The sequence below is a fragment of the Alternaria metachromatica genome (genome assembly GCF_023757995.1).
Source record: "Alternaria metachromatica strain BMP 0045 chromosome Unknown scaffold_9, whole genome shotgun sequence".
NCBI lineage: Eukaryota > Fungi > Ascomycota > Dothideomycetes > Pleosporales > Pleosporaceae > Alternaria > Alternaria metachromatica.
The window spans coordinates 791,542-811,646 of record NW_026055500.1 but is presented as its reverse complement, the minus strand read 5'-3'; the positions used below and the strand labels follow the sequence as shown (position 1 = coordinate 811,646).

The window sequence follows — 20,105 nt, the reverse complement described above, 5'->3', positions numbered from 1 at the left end:
TTAAAATTCCTGATACACAGCGTCGTGCACATTTTTTTGAGCACTACAAGCAATACTGTAGTAACGCGATGGTAGCGGAGGTAGCAGCTTCCTACAGCATTAGTAGAGCCACCGCGTTTAGGTAGGTAAAGGAGAAGGAGGTTTACAGTAATAAGAGACGCGTTAGGAAGCGTAGGGCTTCTAAACAAGCCTATAAACTAGGTAGACCTTAGCGGGTTTTCTAAGAGAAGCTAGAAAGTCTGCTTTCTGACGATACTAACCCCGTCCGGAGTGCTCCTCTGATAGTACAAGTAGTAGTAAATAATATTCCCCTCGCTAAACAAAGCCTTAAATACAATCTCACAAACTGTCTTAATTCCTAGCTATACGTTGTAGCTTTTTCTAGCGAAATTTAGCCTAAGAACAAGGAGAAAAGGGTATAATATAGGCACTAGAATATACACAAACCGATGTATAGCTTCTAGGATAGTATTCACTTTACTAACAAAGCTTATTTTAATCTATCTAAAGCTTTTTAGAAGCCTAAGGTTCTTAGAAAACGCGGAACACGTATAGAAGACAGCAACATTACTACTAGAAAAGCTCTAAAATAAGACCTAAAGACTCTATACTTCTTCGCGAGTGTTAACTAGTACTTTAAGAGTAAATTAAGGTTCTACAACAACAAGAAAGATATGTTAAAGAAGCTAAAACGACCTCTAAAACCGCGGAAATCGAAGTTTGAAACATAGTAATAGTACAACAAGATTCTAAAGCATTACTACGCAAATCTCCTGCTAGAATTCAAAGGAGAGCCTTTAGGTTACTACCTAACGCAGTAGTATTACACTAATAAGATCCTCTCTTTCTACGTTAAGATAGTCTAAAATTCCTAGCTTTTCGATACCTTAAACGACCCACACTAGCAGCTTTAAGAGGATAGCAACAGAGGGCATAGAACCCGATCTTCCAGCAATATAGCAGCTAATTGGAAGAATTCTAAGTAGATTCTACGCCTCCTTTACCCTCTACAGAGCCCTAATTTAAACCTATATAAAGAAGTATAGCTTATTCTAAAACAGAGAGCGAAGAAGACAATAAAGGACAACTTAGAGGCATAGGACGGCTCTATTAACAACCTTAAGGCACTCCTACGCTGTGTTTAGAACGATATTAAGCTCTTAGAACTCTGAATTATAATCTTAGAGATGCTAGCAAGATGCCGGCAATTAATAGTAAATAGAGGTAAAAAGATACAGTCTTCCTGCTAGTAAAAAGAGACATTTTTGAGCTCCTTAGGCTTAAATAGCTCTAAGAATTTAGTCTAGATAGCTCTAAGAACGATAGAATACAAGTGCAGTGCGAACGCACTTTTCAAAATCTTAAAAATTAACTTTTCTACCTTCTAAATTCCTAAAATTTAGCCTAAAACAAGCTTCTAAAGGCTTTAAAAAGCTCTAAAAAGTAGAAAAAACAAGGATACTGATAATACCGACGATCTTCTACCTTTTTTTAAGCGACGGCGTAGGTCTCCTATGCTCGTTTTAGTAGTAGGCCCACTAAATTTAATATTATGGATTTATGTGGCTGCTCGCCAAGAGTCTCACGAATTATTGCGACACCTGATGCCCTTCTTTGTGGTGGTAATCTGAATCTGACGATGCGGATGCTCACCGGATGTCCCCGCAGTCACAGGCTGAAAGGGAAAGCGCATGTCACAGCGTCCCGCGTTGTCTCAGGAATCGCACCTTCCGAAAACGCCAGGCCGCAAGCGAAGGCGCCGCATGCATCGATGTGAAACCCGTGCTTCTTGTTGGACGCCGAACCCTCGAGGTACATTACTATAGTAACTATAAGTGAATCCTTTGTCACACGAAAGAGGGTCTGATGTGCAACGTGCTGGCCGAGAACGGGATGCACGCGACGCAAGGGATTGAATTTCCGAGATGGCTGATACTGGTGAACGCTTCAAGGAGCTCCAGGAGCTGTCTGGGTTTTCATGGTGAGTGACCCTCGGGCCCGAAACATGTCCCGCGATGTGTCTTGAGAATCATGGGCAGAGTTTTTCTTCACACAGAGTGTCCACCATGATGAAGCTCTTCCTGCACATCATGTCGGATGCGTCCGGCCAGGTGCTGACGCGATATGGACGACGAGACACCATGACAAAGAGTTACGGCTAAGCTGCCACCAGTGACGAGAGTGCAGATTTTCAGGGTCTCGAAACGCGAGGCCTGCTCTGGCGGCGTCGTGAAGCGGGTCCCGAGGTCTGGGGTATATGACGCAGACCCTGTGGTGAGACTCGCCTTCACCTATTTAGGTCAGGTGATGGCGCGAAGTCGGTTGTTTGTGTATACGAAGCTCGACGCGTCGCACCTGGCGACGAGACGATGGTTTTTCGAGGCGCTTGCAACAAGCGCCACAGGTTGGCCGTGCGAAGGCTTGTCGTGTGTCTGGCGGTCCACAAAAGGAGGGGTCAGCCCGTTGGTGGTGGGGTCCAGCCGATCGTGTGCCGTTATGAAGGTTTTGTGCAGACGTGTGGTGGGCAGAGCCGCCGTTCTCGAACAGCGACTCAGCTCGCCTCTAAATGGCACCACAGCAACTATGACAGCGGCCCCCGGCCTCTCCGACAGCCATGTCGGGTCTGCGCTGACGTCTGTTGTTGTTGTCATGTTGTTGCGGCTCTTAGCGAGGGTCGGTGGTCGACAGGTCGACAGTTGTCTGAACTGGTTTGCAGCAGTAGGCGCAAACAGGCGGCCGAGAATAGCAAAGTTGGCAGTTCATCTCAGCCTTATTGCCTATGACGTTTGCAACATGTCGCCATCGCGATCCCAGAGGGGAGAGCTCGATCGCGAGCACGGGACTAGAGCGGTAGCGCGTTGGATGGAGCCATTCCTGTTTTATGCAGCCGCTTAGGGCTAAGGGGATCAGAGGGCGAACGGGCCGGGGTGAGCTCACGTCGTCAAGCCAGCGGCGCCTGCGACGTCGGTCTCGCTGCACCGAATACAGTCTGAAAATCTCCCGCCCGCCCAATGAGTCGCCGACAGAGGAGGCAGCCAATGGGCACGCGTGCAAGCCATGTTACAGCGAGGCGGTTCCCTGGCAGCGACGCCAAGCCTCGTCGCTGGGCCGTACGATGACGAAAGCATGCGCAGATGCAGACCGAGCTTGCCTGATCAAAACAGCTCGCGCTTCGTGAACGAGGCTGGAGATGGGGTAGATGATGCTAGCGTGCATAGAATCTGGATAGTCACGATAGTGTAGACGGTGGGCAGAGAGGGGTCGCCGTTCGGTAGCGAGTGCAGCTGGTTTCCCTGGGAGACGGTTGGTACGTTACGCAGGACGGCTAGACGCTCCACGCAGCCCACGCAGAACCACTCCGAAGGGAGAAATTCTCTCGGCGGCGCGAGTTTAGGCGGAGAGCGAACGTATGGTTTCACGTATCGTGCTGGGCTTACAGGGAGCATCCATTCCGCTTGCGTCTGACCCGTGCCGAGCTAGGCAATTGCTTCTCTGGCAACCATGGCAGGAGTGCGCTTTGGCTGCTTTGTCGAGCTTTATCTGAGATCGAGGCCGGACTGAAGCAGCGCGCGTTGGAGCAGTGTGGCCGTGATGCCGTGCCGTGCTGCTATTCAATGGGTACTGCGCGAGGTGGAACAGCTGCGAACGGTTGTTTACGGGCGTGCAGCGTGACTTAGCTGCAGCTGCACGGCGACTACGCGACAGCCTACGCGTGGGATCGCGATCAAATCATGGGCCGGTGTACCTGCGGCGGAATTAGAGGCTGCGGATCAACAGCACCGCTTGGGCGTGGGTGCATAGCCGGGCAAGCAAACTCCAGTCCCCAGTATTCTTTGTCCCGTGCTGAGCAGTGAGGCCTCCGGTGTGTGCAAGCGCCTAGCTCTCAAGCCCACGCCCTGGTCGTCGGCCCTAACCTGGCCCAGCAGCGGGCTACCCCAGCAACCACGGCATGCTCAAATCCAGTGCGTGACCGGGCTCCGCTTCTCTCTTCTCTACCCTTCTCGTCCCCAAGAAGGCCCAATCCCCTCTTAAGTTGGCTGAGCGGATCTTGGACGACGGTTATCGCCAGTATCACTACGGCAAGAGCTACCTCGTTCACCATCCACCTGCCGACCCTCTCCCGGAGCCTCCCACCCTCAGCCTCGCCCATGTCCGGAGCCCGCCTGTAGCATCTCTACCGACATCGACACCATCACCACCAGCATCTTCAGAGATTGGAATTAGCTTTCCTGTCTTGTATGCTTATCGCCAGTATTGCATCCTCCCGTCCGACATCACTTCAGACCCGACGTGCAAACGCTCGCTCCGCCCGTTGCCCGGTACGACGATAGCCACGACCAACACGAAACCAATCCACCATGGAGATGTCTTCGCCGCTCGCCGCCATGCACCCGCCGCCCATCCCCGGCCCCTGGGGATACCGCCGTGACCTGCCGCAGTCGAAGCCGCTGTTTGGAGGAGCACACAGCCTGGGCCCCAAGAGCTTCAACTTCCGCGACCTCAGCATGAAGAAGAGTGGGGGAGACTACTTCACTCTGCAGCCCATGCGAGGCTCGTCACCCACCACCAGCCTGGCCGCCGACATGTCGAGCAACCTGCACATGGACCAGAGGTACAATCCCTCCTTTGTCTCTTTGATATTGGCAGCACACTAACGCGCTTGTTTCAGCCCCCAGCTCGCCACGCCGCGTCGGTCGCTCTTCACGTCGAATCTCTTTCACCAGATCGACACCCGGGGTAAGTGGCTGCGCACTCCAAACTGGAAGCACAAGGGCTAACAGGCACAAACAGAAACCACGACCCCATTGACTCGATGGGAAGGCGTTACGACTCCGCCAATTCCCTCGTCCTCGCCCGGCTTTGCACCAGACTCCATGGACATCTCGCCTCTTCCCCACAAGGCGCCCTTCAGCTTCATCAACGACCGCTGCCTGCCCCTACCCTCTCCCTCCCCAGAGGTGACCCCCGGCTCCGACAGCGACATGCTCACCCCGTGTGACGAGCTACCCACCCCACCCACATACTCTACGCCCTCGCTCGAGGTTCCCCGACCCGTGTCAGCCGCCGACCGCCGAAAGTCCAATCTTCTCAGGCCCTCTCTTGCGCGCCACAAGAACTACTCCACTAACACTGTGTCGTTCAAGGACCAAGACAAGCCATCGAGCACTCCGCTGCCCGCCTTCCAGTTTGGCTGCGGTGACTTCACCCGGAACTCGTCTTCACTCAGCTTGGACGAGTGCTTCACTGCTTCGCCTCCCCAAGAACGTCGTCCTACTTCCAACGGCTCTCTCTTCGCTTCAAAACCCAAGCCTTTCTCTCTCAACTCTACTGCCGCCCGTGCCAATGGTTCCCCCCTTGCCGCCGTCAGAAAGCCCGCCGGTCCTCCTTCTCGTCGTCCCAGCAAGTTCCGCAGATCGTTAAGCATGTTCGAAAGCCCCGGTGAAGTAATGAATGCCAAGCAAGAACAGGATGATTACCAGCCCAGTGGGCTCCAGTCTGTGATGGATGTCGATGATGCCAACACTCTCAAGCTTCCCCACTTCACCACTACTGAGCCAGAGAGTCTCCCTCGCATCACCCACGAGACATTGGTAGAAGTGCTGGATGGTGCTTATGATCACTTGTATGACAACAAGGTCGTCATTGACTGCCGGTTCGAGTACGAATACAATGGTGGACACATTGAAGGTGCATTGAACTTCTGTGACAAGGAGAAGCTTGCCGAGCGTCTCTTCCAGGCCCCATCTAGCGAGAACACTTTGTTGGTCCTTCACTGCGAGTACTCTGCGCATCGTGCTCCTCTAATGTAAGTTCATCCCATCTTTCGGCTTTGGTCCATTGACTAACAACACCAGGGCCAAGTTTGTTCGCTCGCAAGATCGCAAGGAGAACGCGCATCAATACCCCCATCTGTCATTCCCTGAAGTGTACATCCTCGATGGCGGATACAGCTCCTTCTACCATTCACACGCCACTCGCTGCTACCCCCAAAACTACCTTCGCATGGATGCCAAAGAGCATGAACAGTCATGTGAACGTGGCCTCAACAAGCTCAAGTTCAAGTCGCGTGCCAAGCTTAACCGTGCTACCACCTTCACTTTCGGACAGCACTGCCAGATGGAAGACAGCCCTACAGCCATGGGCCGATCAAGATCTGGAAACAATATCTTTGCCCTTGGCAATGACTCCCTGGAAGTCGGACGTGTCACGGCCGCTTCCCGTCGCATGGCTTCTTATTGAGCCTGCACAACGAACAACCAACACTATAACGAAACTAAACTAACTCATGGCGGATTGATTCACGGCGTTATGGATGATTGCTGCATGGCATTGGATCCCCACAGCATTGGCGTTTGGTCCTTTTCCATTCCGGGGCGTTCGAGCGATTTCATTTGGCTTGCATCACTCTCGGAATCTTTGCACAGCGGCAACAGTCTGCATCTGATCTTTGGGGTGTCTCCCCGTTTCTTTTCTATACCCCTTGTCGCGGAGCTGTGGGCCCGGACAAAAGTTCACATTTCTTGATAGGGAACGCTGGATACCCATCTTGTCTACGGCGAGCGTTGAGCAGTCCAAAGAAGGCTGCCTCGCGAGCTTCTTCATTTCCTTTGTTACTATTACCCATCCTCAGACGGATCTCTCCTGGCCTTGCAGCGCTGAAACATTGCCTGCACATGTTCTTCAGAACAAGTATCTAAGAATCATCACGAAACCAAGTACACAAACAGGTCTACGTGCCTCCAGAGCATTAATCACCTACACGGCATCTACTGCCCTTTCCTTAATACAATTCATTTGGTATCATTCTATACATCACACAGACTGAACTTCTTGGCTTCTCTTGTGTCACCCTTCGCGCGACTCTTTCATGTATCTATTTGCCTTTACCTACTTCTATCCTCTGGTTCGTGTACATCTACAGAGAGGAACATGAGGAGGTAATGGGCTGTACATATTTTTAATGCGGATGGACGAAGGATGGCTTGAGGAAGTCCTGCAGTCGACCAAGCTAGAAACAACAACGAAATCTCATCAGATTGCTCCACCTGTACCATTATCCTGATGAAGAAACCACGATGTATCATCAAACTAATGCATGCACGGTTTATATGTTGAGCCAGACACTAGCAATGGTTCATATTGAAATACAGCGGTAGCGACGGCCGTTGATAGCTGCACCCTTAGCCCCTACCAAGGCGTCATACATGTGTAGCCTGCTTTTCCTGAGGTGTCAAGACGCGTCGGAACCAAGCTGGGACGCGTCGGCGCTAGTGGTAAGCGATCCCCGCATCGCGCATCCCTGCCCCACCAAACATGTGCAATCTGCATGCACGCTCGCTGCAAGCCAACACACGCATGCATCCGGCCCGAGACATACTTCAGATCTCTGTCTTGCATCCCGCTGCTCGTCGGGTGCCTGCCGATTGCTTACTTTCGATCCCATCACCCCGCCTTACCTCGATCTCGTTGCCGCCACGATACACGCGCGCGTGAGACACGGCAGACACGCGACTTACGTACCTGACCGATACGACCGTTGATTTCCGACAAAAGCAAAGAGCTGTGTGGAACGGTACCATGGACATCGACGACCTTCTCGCGGAGGTCGCGGTCGATTCTACGCCGAGGGAAACTCGCGATCTGCAGGAATTGACGCGGTGTTGGGTTGCGGAAAGGGTTGCGCCGGAGATATTACCGTGGCCTGAGGAGCTCATGGAGAGGGTGTTGGAGCGGATTAGGAGACAGGTGAGCGCGCGGAAGACTGCAGCTCGCGCGACGTGAGGTAGCTAATGACGCAGCCAGATTGAACTTGTCGAAGACCAGACGGGCGACATGAACCCGAAGACGAATTTCAAACTCATTATTATACAGACGGAGCTTGAGCGGTTCAAGTTCTCGGTGAGAAGCTTTCTGAGGGCGAGGATAAAAAAGGTAGAGCCCTGTTTTGCCCTACTGCCAATCTTTACAGCGGCGTACTGACACCACGTTTGTAGATCGACGCACACCCTCTACACATCCAATCGCTACATACGGCCTCCCTCGAAACGACCTCCCCACTCCTCTCCCCATCTGAACACCAATACCTGACGTCGCATCAAGCGCTCCTCTCCTCACACTACACGTCCTCGTTCCTCTCGCAGTTCCCGGCGTCGCTACAACGGCTCGATGATACCACGGGTGGCATAAGCATGATTGATAAGCCCGACGAGGACAAAGCGGTCTTCGTCAGGGCTTTGCGCGATGTGGGAGAGATATTCGTGGAAGGGACAGATCGGCGGTTTGAGATGAAGAGGGGAGATGTCTGGGTTGTGAGATGGAGTGCGGTGAGGGCTTGGTGTGTGGGGTGTGGCACGGGAGATGTCGAACTGATATGAGGGGGCTTCTCGGATCAGAAGAGGAAAATACGGCAGCGACATGGCTTGCGATACGCGATGCCCTATTACACCGGAAGAAGCGAACAGCTAGGGCGTTAGAAGGCACTACAGAGCGCGAGCATACGCTGGGAGACGCCGCCTCTTCTAGATGTGGCTCTTGCCCTCCTGGTAATAAGGCGGTAGTGTTCAAGTACCCCAAGTGCTTTCGAGGGAAGCAGCTGGCACATCGTCATTGGTCAAGTCGACCGGCAAAAATCAAAGGTTCACGTACATTCCCATGTCACGATGATGATGATTATCGTCATCATCACCCTTGTTTCCCATGCATCCTCTGTTCTGACATCTCTCGCACGAAAGCGACGACTCAACGTGCATCTTCGTACACAACGCGAGTTCACATCGCTTCTGGTACTCAAAGTTTTGTTCGAAGCAACAGGAATGCAAAGATTACGAAGTTGTTGGAACCGAGAGCTGGAAACAACACATAATTTTCCTGTAGGTATCTTTCGGTAGGCTAGATTCCTCCTCCTCTCCTCCACCACATCAATGCGTGCATTTTCGTTTTTGGTACTTGAAGTGAGTACTGTTATGAGGAATGACTGATATCGCAACGATGGGTTTATATAAAAATCTAGGCACGCTAGTCGCAGACATGTTTCTGATGACAGTGCCTTTGGAAGTACACTACGGGCGTGCTGGGTGTGGAGAGCACATGGCATGGTCTTTTATTGTATTTTGGACGACAGGACAACATGAGGAATACGTAGACTGGTTGTTTTGAGACGCACGGAGAGAACGAACGACATAAGTCGTATGGCTATGCTTTTTGTACGCACGTCTCTCTCCCTTCTCCACATCATTTGTAGCGCCTTAGGTTTTGGTAATGATTTGTAAATGTGAGTGTGGTTGAAGAGTTGTAAGGACGCAACGGATCTTTATATACACACCCGGCGACGCTAGTCGCAGACATGTTCATTGCCAGATCGGCTTTTGGGGGTAGATATGTAGGACATGTATATGGTGAGAGCACATGGTGTAGTCTTATACGGAATTTGGACGACAGAACAGCATGGCGACTACGTAGGCCGATTTTGAGACGCACGAAGACAACAAGCGATATCGAATTATCCCACGGGTATTTTGTTTTTGGTAGGGACGTCTCTCTCTCTCTCTCTCCTTCGCATAGGGCTGTGTACAGCGACCTTTTGATAGTAAATAGAGGGATGTTTGGTATTGGAAGATAGTAAGAAGAGAGGAGCGAGGGTTTATATAGAGGCCTGGATATGCTAGTCGCGTGCGTGACCCATCCGTCTTTGAGACTTCCAAGAGATACGACAGTCTTGCAGTGTGGCAAGGACATGTAATGAGCTGGGGGTGTTTTTGGGATTGTATCTGGAAGAGCGCGATTTTCGCAGAAGTAGCGGCTTCGGAAAGTGCATGGGGAGCTTTTCTTCACGACATTGACCTCATTTCTTTTCTGCAATCCTTCGAATGGCTTTTGTGTCGATATTGCAGAATAAATTGGGCGTGTAAGGAAACTATGCGCGGGTTCTGTTCCAAGAATCTGGTGACTAGAGCATTCAAAATAACAGTTTGGATTGGTCATGGTTATCAGAGTGTTGGACGACCAACAACTACTTCTCATGTCTTGAGTCCGTTCCGATTTTGATACTGGCTTTGCAAACATACCTTGGATGTCCAGCGCTTTGAATCGAGAGGCGGAGAAGCACATTATCTTCCGCTGACGATGTTTTGGAGATCGGTGAAGCTGGTAGTGAGGAAGTGAGGAAGATTGAAAGTGTTGTAGCAAGGTACTTGTAGAGTTCCTGACTTCAGCTCATATTGCAAACCTCGATGATATTACGGTATTCTCGTGTACTCTATGATACACATGGAAAGATCTTATTCAGGTTTTGATTGGGTGGCGTGGATATGTAGCCAAAGGTAGAGACCTCTGGATTGCTCCACACGAACATGGAGAGCCCCATAGCACCTCATACAAGAAAAAAACTGAACAGGCCTGCAGAATATATTAACCTAAAACCTTGCAAAGTAGGTGGCCTAACGTGAACGTAAGATCTAGGCTGTTTAGCTTTTTCTTAGGTTGGCGTGATAGGACCTTTTAGAGAAGAACGAGGAAACCCATCGCGTTTTGCATCATCAATTTGAGGTTTTCAGATTTGCGCAAGTGTGGAGGAGAAGACTAGAGACTACCGAGAGATCTCTCTTTATACTGCCAGCACCTCGCACCGCGAAACGTATTGCGCTAATTATTAAGCTTCGATGCCACTGTTGGCGTTCCCGCTTTTCATCGGATATAAACAATCTTTTTGGAATTTTCAGAGTCCTCACGGCGACTGAGCACGAGAATTTCAGCTCAGGAGAAGCATTCAAGCCGATACGTTCCTATCGGCAGTGGTTTTGTTCCACGCAGAGCAAGCTCATAAAAAGATTTGCTCTCGGTCTTCGATAGCGCGCAATAGAAGAAGGATGTGAGGAATAGGTAGTAGAGTCGGCAGGAGAGCAAGGTTTTATACTCCTCAAGACCCGCCTCAGCACATGAGTATGGTTTGTGTTGTTTTTGGTTCAGTCTCGCAGCGCACATGTAAACTTGGGACCCATTTTTGTTTCTCCGGAAAGGCCTCTCTCATGGAAAGGTTGTGAAAGTGTTTTGTATCTTCTGTAGCGCCAGCGCAAATATCAGGTACTCATTGATGTGTTTTGATGGTTGGACAGGCAACATACAACGTGGCGTCGTGGATTTTGGTAGCCGTCTTTACGGAGATATGAAGGAAGGAAGATATCGATCACTCAGCAGATTTTATGTCGACTGTGCACGTGCCTAAGAGCGCAAGACAGGTCATGTCGACTTTTCCACGTCTTTTTGGTTTCCACATCGGCGATACATGGCAATCTCGTACCTCGTTTTGTGGACTTTGCACAAGTGGACATATATAGGATGCGTTGGGGCTTGGTTCTCAGGGGAAACACATGTCCGCGGACACACTAGTTTTGTAGGAAACGTCAAGGAAGTAGAATTAGTGAAGAGTGGAGGAAGAAGAGAAGATGCGGCTTTTATATGGCCTGGAGGCGCACGTGCATGGTCGGGCGTCCGGCATGAGTCCCAGTGAGAGCACCGTTCGCACCTGAGACGAAGTCTAACTATGAGATGCATGGCTGCGCTTCCATTTCGGCGATCCTGTCGACACCCGTACTGAAGTCCGCAAATCTGCAATCCGCACGGCATGAATGTACGCACCAAACACATCATTGAGAACAACAACTTCCATTGCGTATTGTAACGCTTCTACACCACCACATTTCTACCCAACGCTCTATATTCAAACAACAGTACTATACCCTCCACCATACCCTCTCCGTCCCTTCCACCTCACATACCACTTCCTCCCCTCATCAGCCCAAAACACACAACTCGCCACCGCAACAAGATGCGCGAGATCGCCCAAACCCAGGGCCTCGGTCTGGAAAACGCTTTGCAGCGGCGGGAAGTAAATAACAGCCAGCTGTCCGAGCAAACTGCCCGCGACGGCGTAATTAAACATCTTGTTATCGAAAACACCAATCTCGCCTGCAAGAACGGATTTGCTGGAGGAGCGGCAGGTCAGTGCGTTGAACATGTCGAAGAGGACGAAGCAGGTAAAGGTCATGGTTGTGTCGCGGGCAGTGACGAGGTTGTCGGTGGACATTTCGAGGTAGTAGGTTGTGAGGGTGCCGAGCATGATGATGGTGGCGGATTGGAGGACGCGTTGGATGAGGGGGCGGGTTAGGACGCGGGCGTGGCGTGGGCGAGGGGGTAGCGCCATGACGGCTGGGTCGACAGGTTCTACACCGAGGGATTGCGCGGGTGGGCCGTCCATGAGGATGTCTACATTTGGTGATTAGTAAGTATGAATGGGAATGGAAGTTGAGGAACTCACTGATCCACAGAATCTGCATGGCATTCAGCGGATTCTGGAAGCCAAGGAACGTGCTCAGGAGTACCAAGCTCAGTGCTGCCGCGCTGGTGCTAAGTTGGAAGGTAAGGAAGTTTTGGATGTTGTAAAAGATGCCCTTGCCCTCTTCGATCGCATTGAGGATGGTCGCAAAGTTGTCGTCTGTCAAAATCATGTCTGCGGCTTCCTTGGCGACATCTGTACCAAGTCGACCCATGGAGATACCGATATCTGCTTTCTTGAGTGCAGGCGCATCGTTGACACCGTCACCGGTCATTGCCACAACATCGCCTCGTGATTGTAGTGCTCGGACAATCTTCATCTTGTGCTCAGGACTAGTTCGCGCAAAGATCGAGGTTGTCGCAATAGCCTGTGCAAGCTCTTCCTCGCTCATGTGATCCAGTTCGTCACCACGAATGACTGAGCGTCCAAGTGCTGAGTTTGGCATAATTGGCATACCCAGACTCTTTCCGATGGCGACTGCTGTGGTCTCTGCATCTCCTGTGATCATGATAACCTTGACTTTGCCGGCCATGAGTCTCCGAATGGCTCTCTCTACACCCTTACGCGGCGGATCGTTCATGCCAACCAAGCCAGCGAACGCAAGACCACGGTACTGTTCATCATCCCCAAGTGCCGAGCTGGTGGATGGTGCAGGTGAGGCTGTACCACTGGCATTCCTCTTTTTCCCTTTGGATGCACCGCTTGCGAAGCCGAGCACACGTAAGCCTTCTTGCGCCATTGCATCGGCGGCCTTCATCGCTTCCTGCTTGCGTGCTTGGTCCAGTGCCACCTCTTTCCCTTGTGCCGTGACATACGTATCACAGCGGTCCAGAACCCGTTCCAGTGCGCCTTTGATGTATGCGTGTTCAGATCCAGGGGTGAGGTTGCCAGAATTACCACCAACGACGACCCCCATCCACTTCCTCTCCGAGCTGAACGGCGTCTCGAACTTGCGTTCGCCGAGTCTTTCCCGGATATCGTCTTCCCCAAAAGCGTCCATCAGGTCTAAGAGCGCGACATCGGTGGGTTGACCGACCCATCGGCTCTTGGCAGCTGTATTGTCGTCGCCTCCTAGAGTCGAAGAGAGTACCGCTGCCGTGGACGCCGAGGCCGCCTGGTCGCTCAACAAGCGGGCATTGTTGACAATGTTGCCAATTCGTAGTATGTTGCGGGTCGGCGAATCGAGGTCCGTGGAGTCGTGTTTCGTCTTTACGTCAATCGGTGCTGCTTCGTCAAAGTGCCATATCTTCGTAACGGTCATATGGTTCGTGGTCAACGTGCCTGGTCCAGGTCAGTAAATGTCATATGCGCGAAGAATGGTTGACTCACCCGTCTTGTCAGTACACACGACATTGACAGAAGCCAACGTCTCAACACTAGGTAGCCGTCGAACAATGGCGTCGCGTTTGGACATCCTCAGCACACCCAGCGCAAGCGTGACAGTAACAATAATCGGCAGTCCTTCGGGAATAGCGGCGACAGCAAGTGAAACAGCGATCTGGAAGACCTCGATGAACTTCCAACCGCGCCACAGCCCTACCAGACCAATCAAGGCAATGACTCCAAAAGACATGTAACTCAGGTCTTTGCCCAGACGGTCCATGGAAAGTTGTAGAGGCGTCCGCGGGCTTTCAATTTGCTGCAGAGATGCAGAGATGGCACCAAACTCCGTGTTGCCTCCTGTGCCGACGACGATTCCTTGTCCGTATCCCGATCTAACCAATGTACCCATGAAAGCAATGTTCTTCTGGTCATTCAGTCGTATATCAGCGCCGACCGTTCCTGCGGCTTCGGACGCGTAGAAAGGTGAAGATGGCCGTTGCAAGCCCGGCGGGGGTGTGATGGTGTCTGGCGACTTGGAGACAGGCTCGTTCTCGCCGGTGAGGTTCGACTCGTCGATGCTGAGGTCTGCGGCGTGCGTGATGCGAATGTCGGCGGGTATGCGGTCTCCAGTGTGGAAGAGGACGAGGTCGCCAGGTACCAACAAGGTCGCAGATATGGTAGTAGACTTCCGCTCCGCAGCTGACAGGGCCGAAGTGGTGTCCTTGAGATTCTCCAACTCGACGTCGTCAGTTGCCGTGCCGTTCGGTATGCGACCGTTCCGTGGTTGCTCGACCCCAGCGCGAATGATGTGTGCCGAATGCGGAACCAGCTGGTTCAGCGCCTCAATTGACTTTTCCGAGCGGTATTCCTGCACGAAGCCCACTGTCACCACGATGGTCACAGCCACGGCAATGCTCACAGCATCATCCAAGTTGCCCAGTATGAGGGATACAGCAGCGGACCCGAGCAGCAGCAAGATCAGCGTCTCCTTGAATTGCTTGAGGAAGCGGAGCCAGAGCGGTTCGGGCTCTTCGTGGGGGAGTTCGTTGAGGCCGTGGGTGTGGATGCGCGCCGAGGCGTCCGAGGCAGAGAGGCCATGTGTAATCGACGTCGAGAGCTTGTGGGCCGTGTCGTGTGCCGAGAGGAGGGAATGGGCGGATGTTATTGACTATTCACACGTGTCAGCGGCGTGTCCAAAACTCGGGAGCGCATGGCGTACTGAGGGCGTGGTGCTGCGCTTGATGGCTTCTGGCGGCTGCAGCATGGGCGAAGAGGGCCGCGAAGACTTGGAGGGCAAGCCCGCGGCATTGTAGAGGGGCAATGAGGACGTGGATGCTTTTGACATGTTGGCATGGCCAGGAGTCGACTGTTGCGCCGCCGTCCAACGTGGCCTATCCGTCCAGAGCTAGCGTGGGAAAAGATGCTCGTCGCCGTGGATTATCGCATTGGTGCTAGTAGTAATAACGCGTCTTTGATTGGCGAGCGGGACGAGACAAGGAAATGGCGAGTCGACTGCGGGTTGTCGTTGGGGATGGTGTTGCTCAATGTCGATGGTGGACCAAAACGTCAAAGCACCGGTACTCTCGAGCAGGGGTCTTCATCCAGCGTCTGGTCACCACTTTCACACGAACTACTGTTTGACTTCACAGCACTAGACCCATCTGACGACGTGTTCCGTTTTGAAACACTCTATGTAACCTCTATTTGTAGCTTAGTGTTGTGTTGCCTGCCATGTGTCGGCTTCTCGCAGCGTCGAGTGACGCCTTGGCAGGTACATGTCTGCTGCACGCTCAAGTGATGGCGCGCTTTTCCGTGGCTCTGCGTGTGATGTCATACACCAGCCTCTCTCAAACTCTACAGCTGTGGCTGCAGCCTGCGCAATTTCCTCATCATCATCTTGTAGAACTTGGATTTACTTTGATTAAACGCTACTCGAGTAATAATACACCTTCCCTTCGAATAGCCGCCGAGCAGTCCGCGAGACAACGCACCTATCGACAAAAGCAAACGATTCCGAGCTGGTTGCCAGAACATCAACCTTGATCGACCCGCTCGAATGCGAAAGACAGACTCTCCTCTGGCTCGGTAGAAGATCCGGAGAGCTACCATCAGAGTCTGAGCAGGGACTCGGTGTCCGCTCAGGTGAAGACGACTGCCAGGAGGACTGTACCTCGCCGCCGGATGCAAGTCCGTGGGCGACGGTACCTTCTATGCACACTGCCGACGCCAAGCATGCCGCACCTGTGAGTTGCAGGCTCGGGTGGGGTTTGCCCATACTGAAAGCTTGGACATGAACGTCCGGCGTGCCTTCCTGAGAACCATCATCTGGTTGAGGAGAAGAAACGATAGCCAGCTTCGGTGTCCCGCGGACTTTTGCAGCAGCGTCTACATCAGAAGCGAGACCCATCATAACGGCGCCAGTACATCGTATTGACTCCATGTGCTGGAGATAGACGGCCGTGTCTTTGCTACCTCTCCTTAGGTTTGGCGGTAATGTTCGTTCGTCGACTAGGACAAAAGGATTCGCTGCGTCTATCAACGTCGCCTTGACCGAGAAGCGATTGCCGTCTTGTCCTTTCACATGAATAGTATCACATCGTCTCCCCGTAGGAAAGAGAGTTCCGGTCATGCTCCCGGCAGGATCCACAAAGGCCACTTTTACTTCGCTTCCGGTTCCCTTGACGCCTGGTATCGCGTAGTCTCCGTCTTCATCGAACGATCCGTCCTCGTCTACTTGAACGGTATCGACGATGAGCCGCGAAGTGTTCGTATTGAAGATCCGTACATCGAGCTGAAGAAGAATGAGTATCCCATCCGTCTCAATTACAACAGAAGGACTTACCGTCTTCTCTCCGGGACTTGCACGCACTAGTCCCTCTTGTAGCGCAAATGGTCCAACACCAGCGCACATGTTTCCACAGTTTCCGCTGAAGTCGACCGCCTCCTGACCCACTGCTACTTGTACAAAAGTATAATCGATATCGACGCCCATTCGGGATGATGGCGAAACCACTGCAACCTTGGAAGTCGTTGAAGTCGCTCCTCCTACTCCATCAATCTGTCGAGCATCCGAGCCTTGAGAACCCATGGCGGCAAGTAATGGGCCTGTCCACGCTGATTGGGAAGATGGCAAGTCGTGACGATGGATGAAGAGGCCTTTCGAAGTACCAGCACGCATCAAAACGGCTGGTAGGCTGTGTCGCACTCTTTTCGGGGCGCTTTCGTGTGCCATTGGGAGTTCAGGTATGCGGATTGGCGAGATATGTGAGACAGTTGAGGCGTGTGCCTTTTGAAAACTAGATGGTTTGAGAAGTGTGCGAATCATCTATAGAGGATGATGCTGCGATTGAAGGTGATGAATGCGATGAAGTCGGTGCTTCGTTTCTAGGCTGACATGTGTCATCATGTTCGACGGTGCAACTCTCTATATATGTCTTCGTTCCAAAAGTGTTCGGGTAGATACCAACGGGTAGAAGCATGAGACTCTTCCCGTTAGCGCGCAAGATGCCGTGGGATCTCAAGTTGCTGCGGAAAGCCTAGCCGCGGTAAAACCTCGGCTTTCTTCCCGCGGGTCTTGATAAACCACAGGATTTGACGCGCTAACAGAAAAGTCTAGTGTCACTATACCCGTCTCTTCTCTGTCTTTCGCGCTCAAGCCTGAAAGGTCTTTTCGCGAGAGGAAACCTTGGCCGTGCACATCGGGAGATGGTAATTCCGGTAACAGTGGTTTGCCAGGCTCATGCAAAGCTTCAACTCTTACATGTCCCAGTCCAGCATTGTGAATTGATCAAGCTCTGACCCGTTGAATCCATAAAGTAGGTCATCTACTGAAAACGGTTGCTCACTGAAGGTTTGCTGTTGGCCCTGATAAGTCCAATCTCCAGAATTTCCAAAGGGCAGGTTTGCCGTCTCCGTAGTACTGTATGCCGACGGCGGCACTCCAGGTACAGCCAATTCGGCAGTAGGGTCCATTGAACCTGGCTGCGCTGGATGCGTAGAGTCCTGATCTCGGACAAAACTCTGGATAATGCCATCGATATCGAAGCTTTGTAGGCTTGGTTCGCGATCCATTGCACTGCCCAAAGAAACGTCTGGTGCGCTGCTGTGGTTGTCTTCACCACTGCCGATATGTATATCATTCAGCTCGGGTGCAACAACACCCAATCTCTTCATCAGGCTCTGAATAATGGCATTGGCGCGTCGTACAGCCCAATTAGTCTCTTGGTTGTCGCGGAAAACGGCTAAGCAAGTCTCTAGGCTCTTGTGAGCTTGTGAGCCGGCACCACGCTTGGCTGCAATACGGGCATGCACAGTGGCAGCAACATAAGTCGCATAGGAAATCAGGTAAGGAGCTCTCCGCACACTGAAAGTTTTGTCGTATGCTCTCAGGAGCTGTACAATAGCATCCGCCGCAGTGGCGCACGCCATAAACGAGTTCACGGAGATGGCGCGTGATGTATTGTAGAGATGCCCATCTGCGACGAAGGGTCGGTGCAAGAGAATCGTGAGAACATGGTACAAGGCGCTAGTGTTGTTTTAGTACATCCGTGGCGTGTGCAGCGTTATAATCACTTACTGTAAGCTTAGAACATGCGGAGGAGGTGTCGCCGCTACTTCCGCTACATCTACCGTGAGGTGTTCGGGCAGAAGCCCACGCCATGTTAACAGCTTTTGATGTATGCTCTCCAACTTGGTGGACAGCTCTGTAGGGCTTACGTCGAAGCTTCTTTCGGTATAGATGGTGCTGAGTATGTCGCTCAGAATAACCGAGAGCTGGCAAAGGTGTCGAAACGTGGAGATACTATAAGCCGGCGAACCTAGATAGACGGCGTCTGGTTGCGTGGAATAGGAAAAGGGTGTCCAATGCTCAAGTTCTTCGTAGGTGTCGAGGAATTTGGTGGGTACGAGTGTGTCTGTCATGCTTACTGGGCGACCTTGATAGAGGCTTTGGATCTTGTCGACGACTGCGGTTCTTATTAGTGGAATGATGAGCAATTTGAAGACCATGCCTACCAAATGCTGCCCAGAAAACACGACGCCGAATTTCATGGTCCTCATCAGAAAGCTTGCGATATCCTGCAAATTCAGGCTTATCAACGTGAAGACCGAGGTCAACAATCATGCGAAATGCCAGCCCAGCGTACAACCACGCAGCACTGCGCTCATCGCCAAGAGCAAACAACGAGTTGGTCATAACTAGCAACGCTTGAATTGTTGTGATTTCACTCTTGTCCAAAGCACCTCCTAGGAGCTCCCTCACTCTTTCACGAAATTGCCACCCAGCAGTGCGGACATCATCTGCTGCACGGCGAACTTCATGCCGTGGACTGAACTTGCTGGCGCCGAAGTAGATGGCATTCAAGAGAAGTTTGGAGAAGTACGGACCGCCACATGCCATGTCACGCATGAAGGCTGGGCGATAGGTAGTAAGGAAAGAATGGTGTTGCCGGTTCCAGTGTAATGATAACAAGTGCATGCCAAGCTCAGGTTCGACGCCGTCGAAGTCGAGCTTCTTAAGTCGAAAGTTGACCGTCTCAAGTTGTCTCTGACGAGCAGCTTCAGCAACGAGACCTTTTTCGATCCATTCATCTGACATTTGGGGTCGTGCTTCAGCAGCATATCGATCATTGGTGCCTTCGTCAAATAAAGTGCTCGTGCGCCCATGATAGCTAGAGGAGCCATTGGGAGCGACAACAATGCGCGACACGCTTTGAGGTGTAGTTGCAGGGGTCTGTCCAACAGGCGCAGAAGCAGCGATCGATGGTGTTGACTCTGATGTCCTGTCTGATGCTCTTTCGGATGTTCTTTCTGCTCGCGGCGTCTTGCGCGGACGACTGGTAGCATGTTGTACGTCATCTATGGATATAGGCTCGTAATGACAAATTGTACCATGCGTTTTGCAACTTGCGCAGATTGGCTTCTCAGCACTGCATTTGATCTGTCAGCCTCAGTATGCAGCTCCTTGACGATGACATCCATGGATGCAGGCGTCCAGTAACGAACCTTCCTCCGCCGGCAGAACGTACACGCCTCGGCAGCCCTTTTGCGCGTGCGGCCTGTCGCCGCTGCATTCGTAGGCATCGCAGTGTGCGATGGCTAGCACGGCGGGAATTTTGGAGGGTGATGTCGTCGCCGGAGTTCAGAGAGGCGAGTAGGTGCAAAGGGCAAGGCCGCGAAGACGCAGTTGCCGACCTCGGGATAATCTGCCGCAGCGCACCTGCCTCAAGTTGGACAGCCCAACTTTTTCCGAGCAATACGCGCCAACACAATGCACATTTCCTCCAAGTCATTAACTTCAGTCAAATGATCAACCGTGAAGTCATGACGTTTCAAGCATCACTTGGAGAAGGATACTCCAGATCCGTGAAGGTAGTACTGAATTCATTCCGTCTTCCAAAGCTAATGTAACTATCCTAATACAAATCATACAAGGGACCAACTTCCCACAAAC

The 20,105-nt window shown here is 52.0% G+C and overlaps 4 protein-coding genes across 4 annotated transcripts; 2 read left to right on the top strand and 2 right to left on the bottom strand.

Annotated features, from left to right (window-relative positions):
• Positions 1-4,358: 4,358 nt before the first annotated feature.
• On the top strand, positions 4,359-6,240 carry J4E83_005066 (uncharacterized protein; the record flags this gene model as incomplete). The annotated part of the gene is made up of 4 exons (XM_049331988.1): positions 4,359-4,612; positions 4,670-4,737; positions 4,792-5,806; positions 5,856-6,240. The coding sequence occupies 4 exons, from the start codon at positions 4,359-4,361 to the stop codon at positions 6,238-6,240; spliced, it is 1,722 nt and encodes a 573-aa protein (XP_049189083.1).
• Positions 6,241-7,578: 1,338 nt separating this feature from the next.
• On the top strand, positions 7,579-8,375 carry J4E83_005065 (uncharacterized protein; the record flags this gene model as incomplete). Its single annotated transcript, XM_049331987.1, has 3 exons — positions 7,579-7,746; positions 7,804-7,932; positions 7,995-8,375. The coding sequence occupies 3 exons, from the start codon at positions 7,579-7,581 to the stop codon at positions 8,373-8,375; spliced, it is 678 nt and encodes a 225-aa protein (XP_049189082.1).
• A 3,341-nt stretch (positions 8,376-11,716) lies between these two features.
• Positions 11,717-16,646, bottom strand: J4E83_005064 (uncharacterized protein; the record flags this gene model as incomplete). Its single annotated transcript, XM_049331986.1, has 5 exons — positions 11,717-12,261; positions 12,314-13,612; positions 13,661-14,822; positions 14,874-15,059; positions 15,825-16,646. The coding sequence occupies 5 exons, from the start codon at positions 16,644-16,646 to the stop codon at positions 11,717-11,719; spliced, it is 4,014 nt and encodes a 1,337-aa protein (XP_049189081.1).
• A 764-nt stretch (positions 16,647-17,410) lies between these two features.
• J4E83_005063 (uncharacterized protein) lies at positions 17,411-19,250 on the bottom strand (the record flags this gene model as incomplete). The annotated part of the gene is made up of 3 exons (XM_049331985.1): positions 17,411-18,046; positions 18,371-18,618; positions 18,668-19,250. 3 exons carry the CDS (start codon positions 19,248-19,250, stop codon positions 17,411-17,413), a joined length of 1,467 nt encoding a protein of 488 aa, XP_049189080.1.
• Between the last annotated feature and the right edge of the window lie 855 nt (positions 19,251-20,105).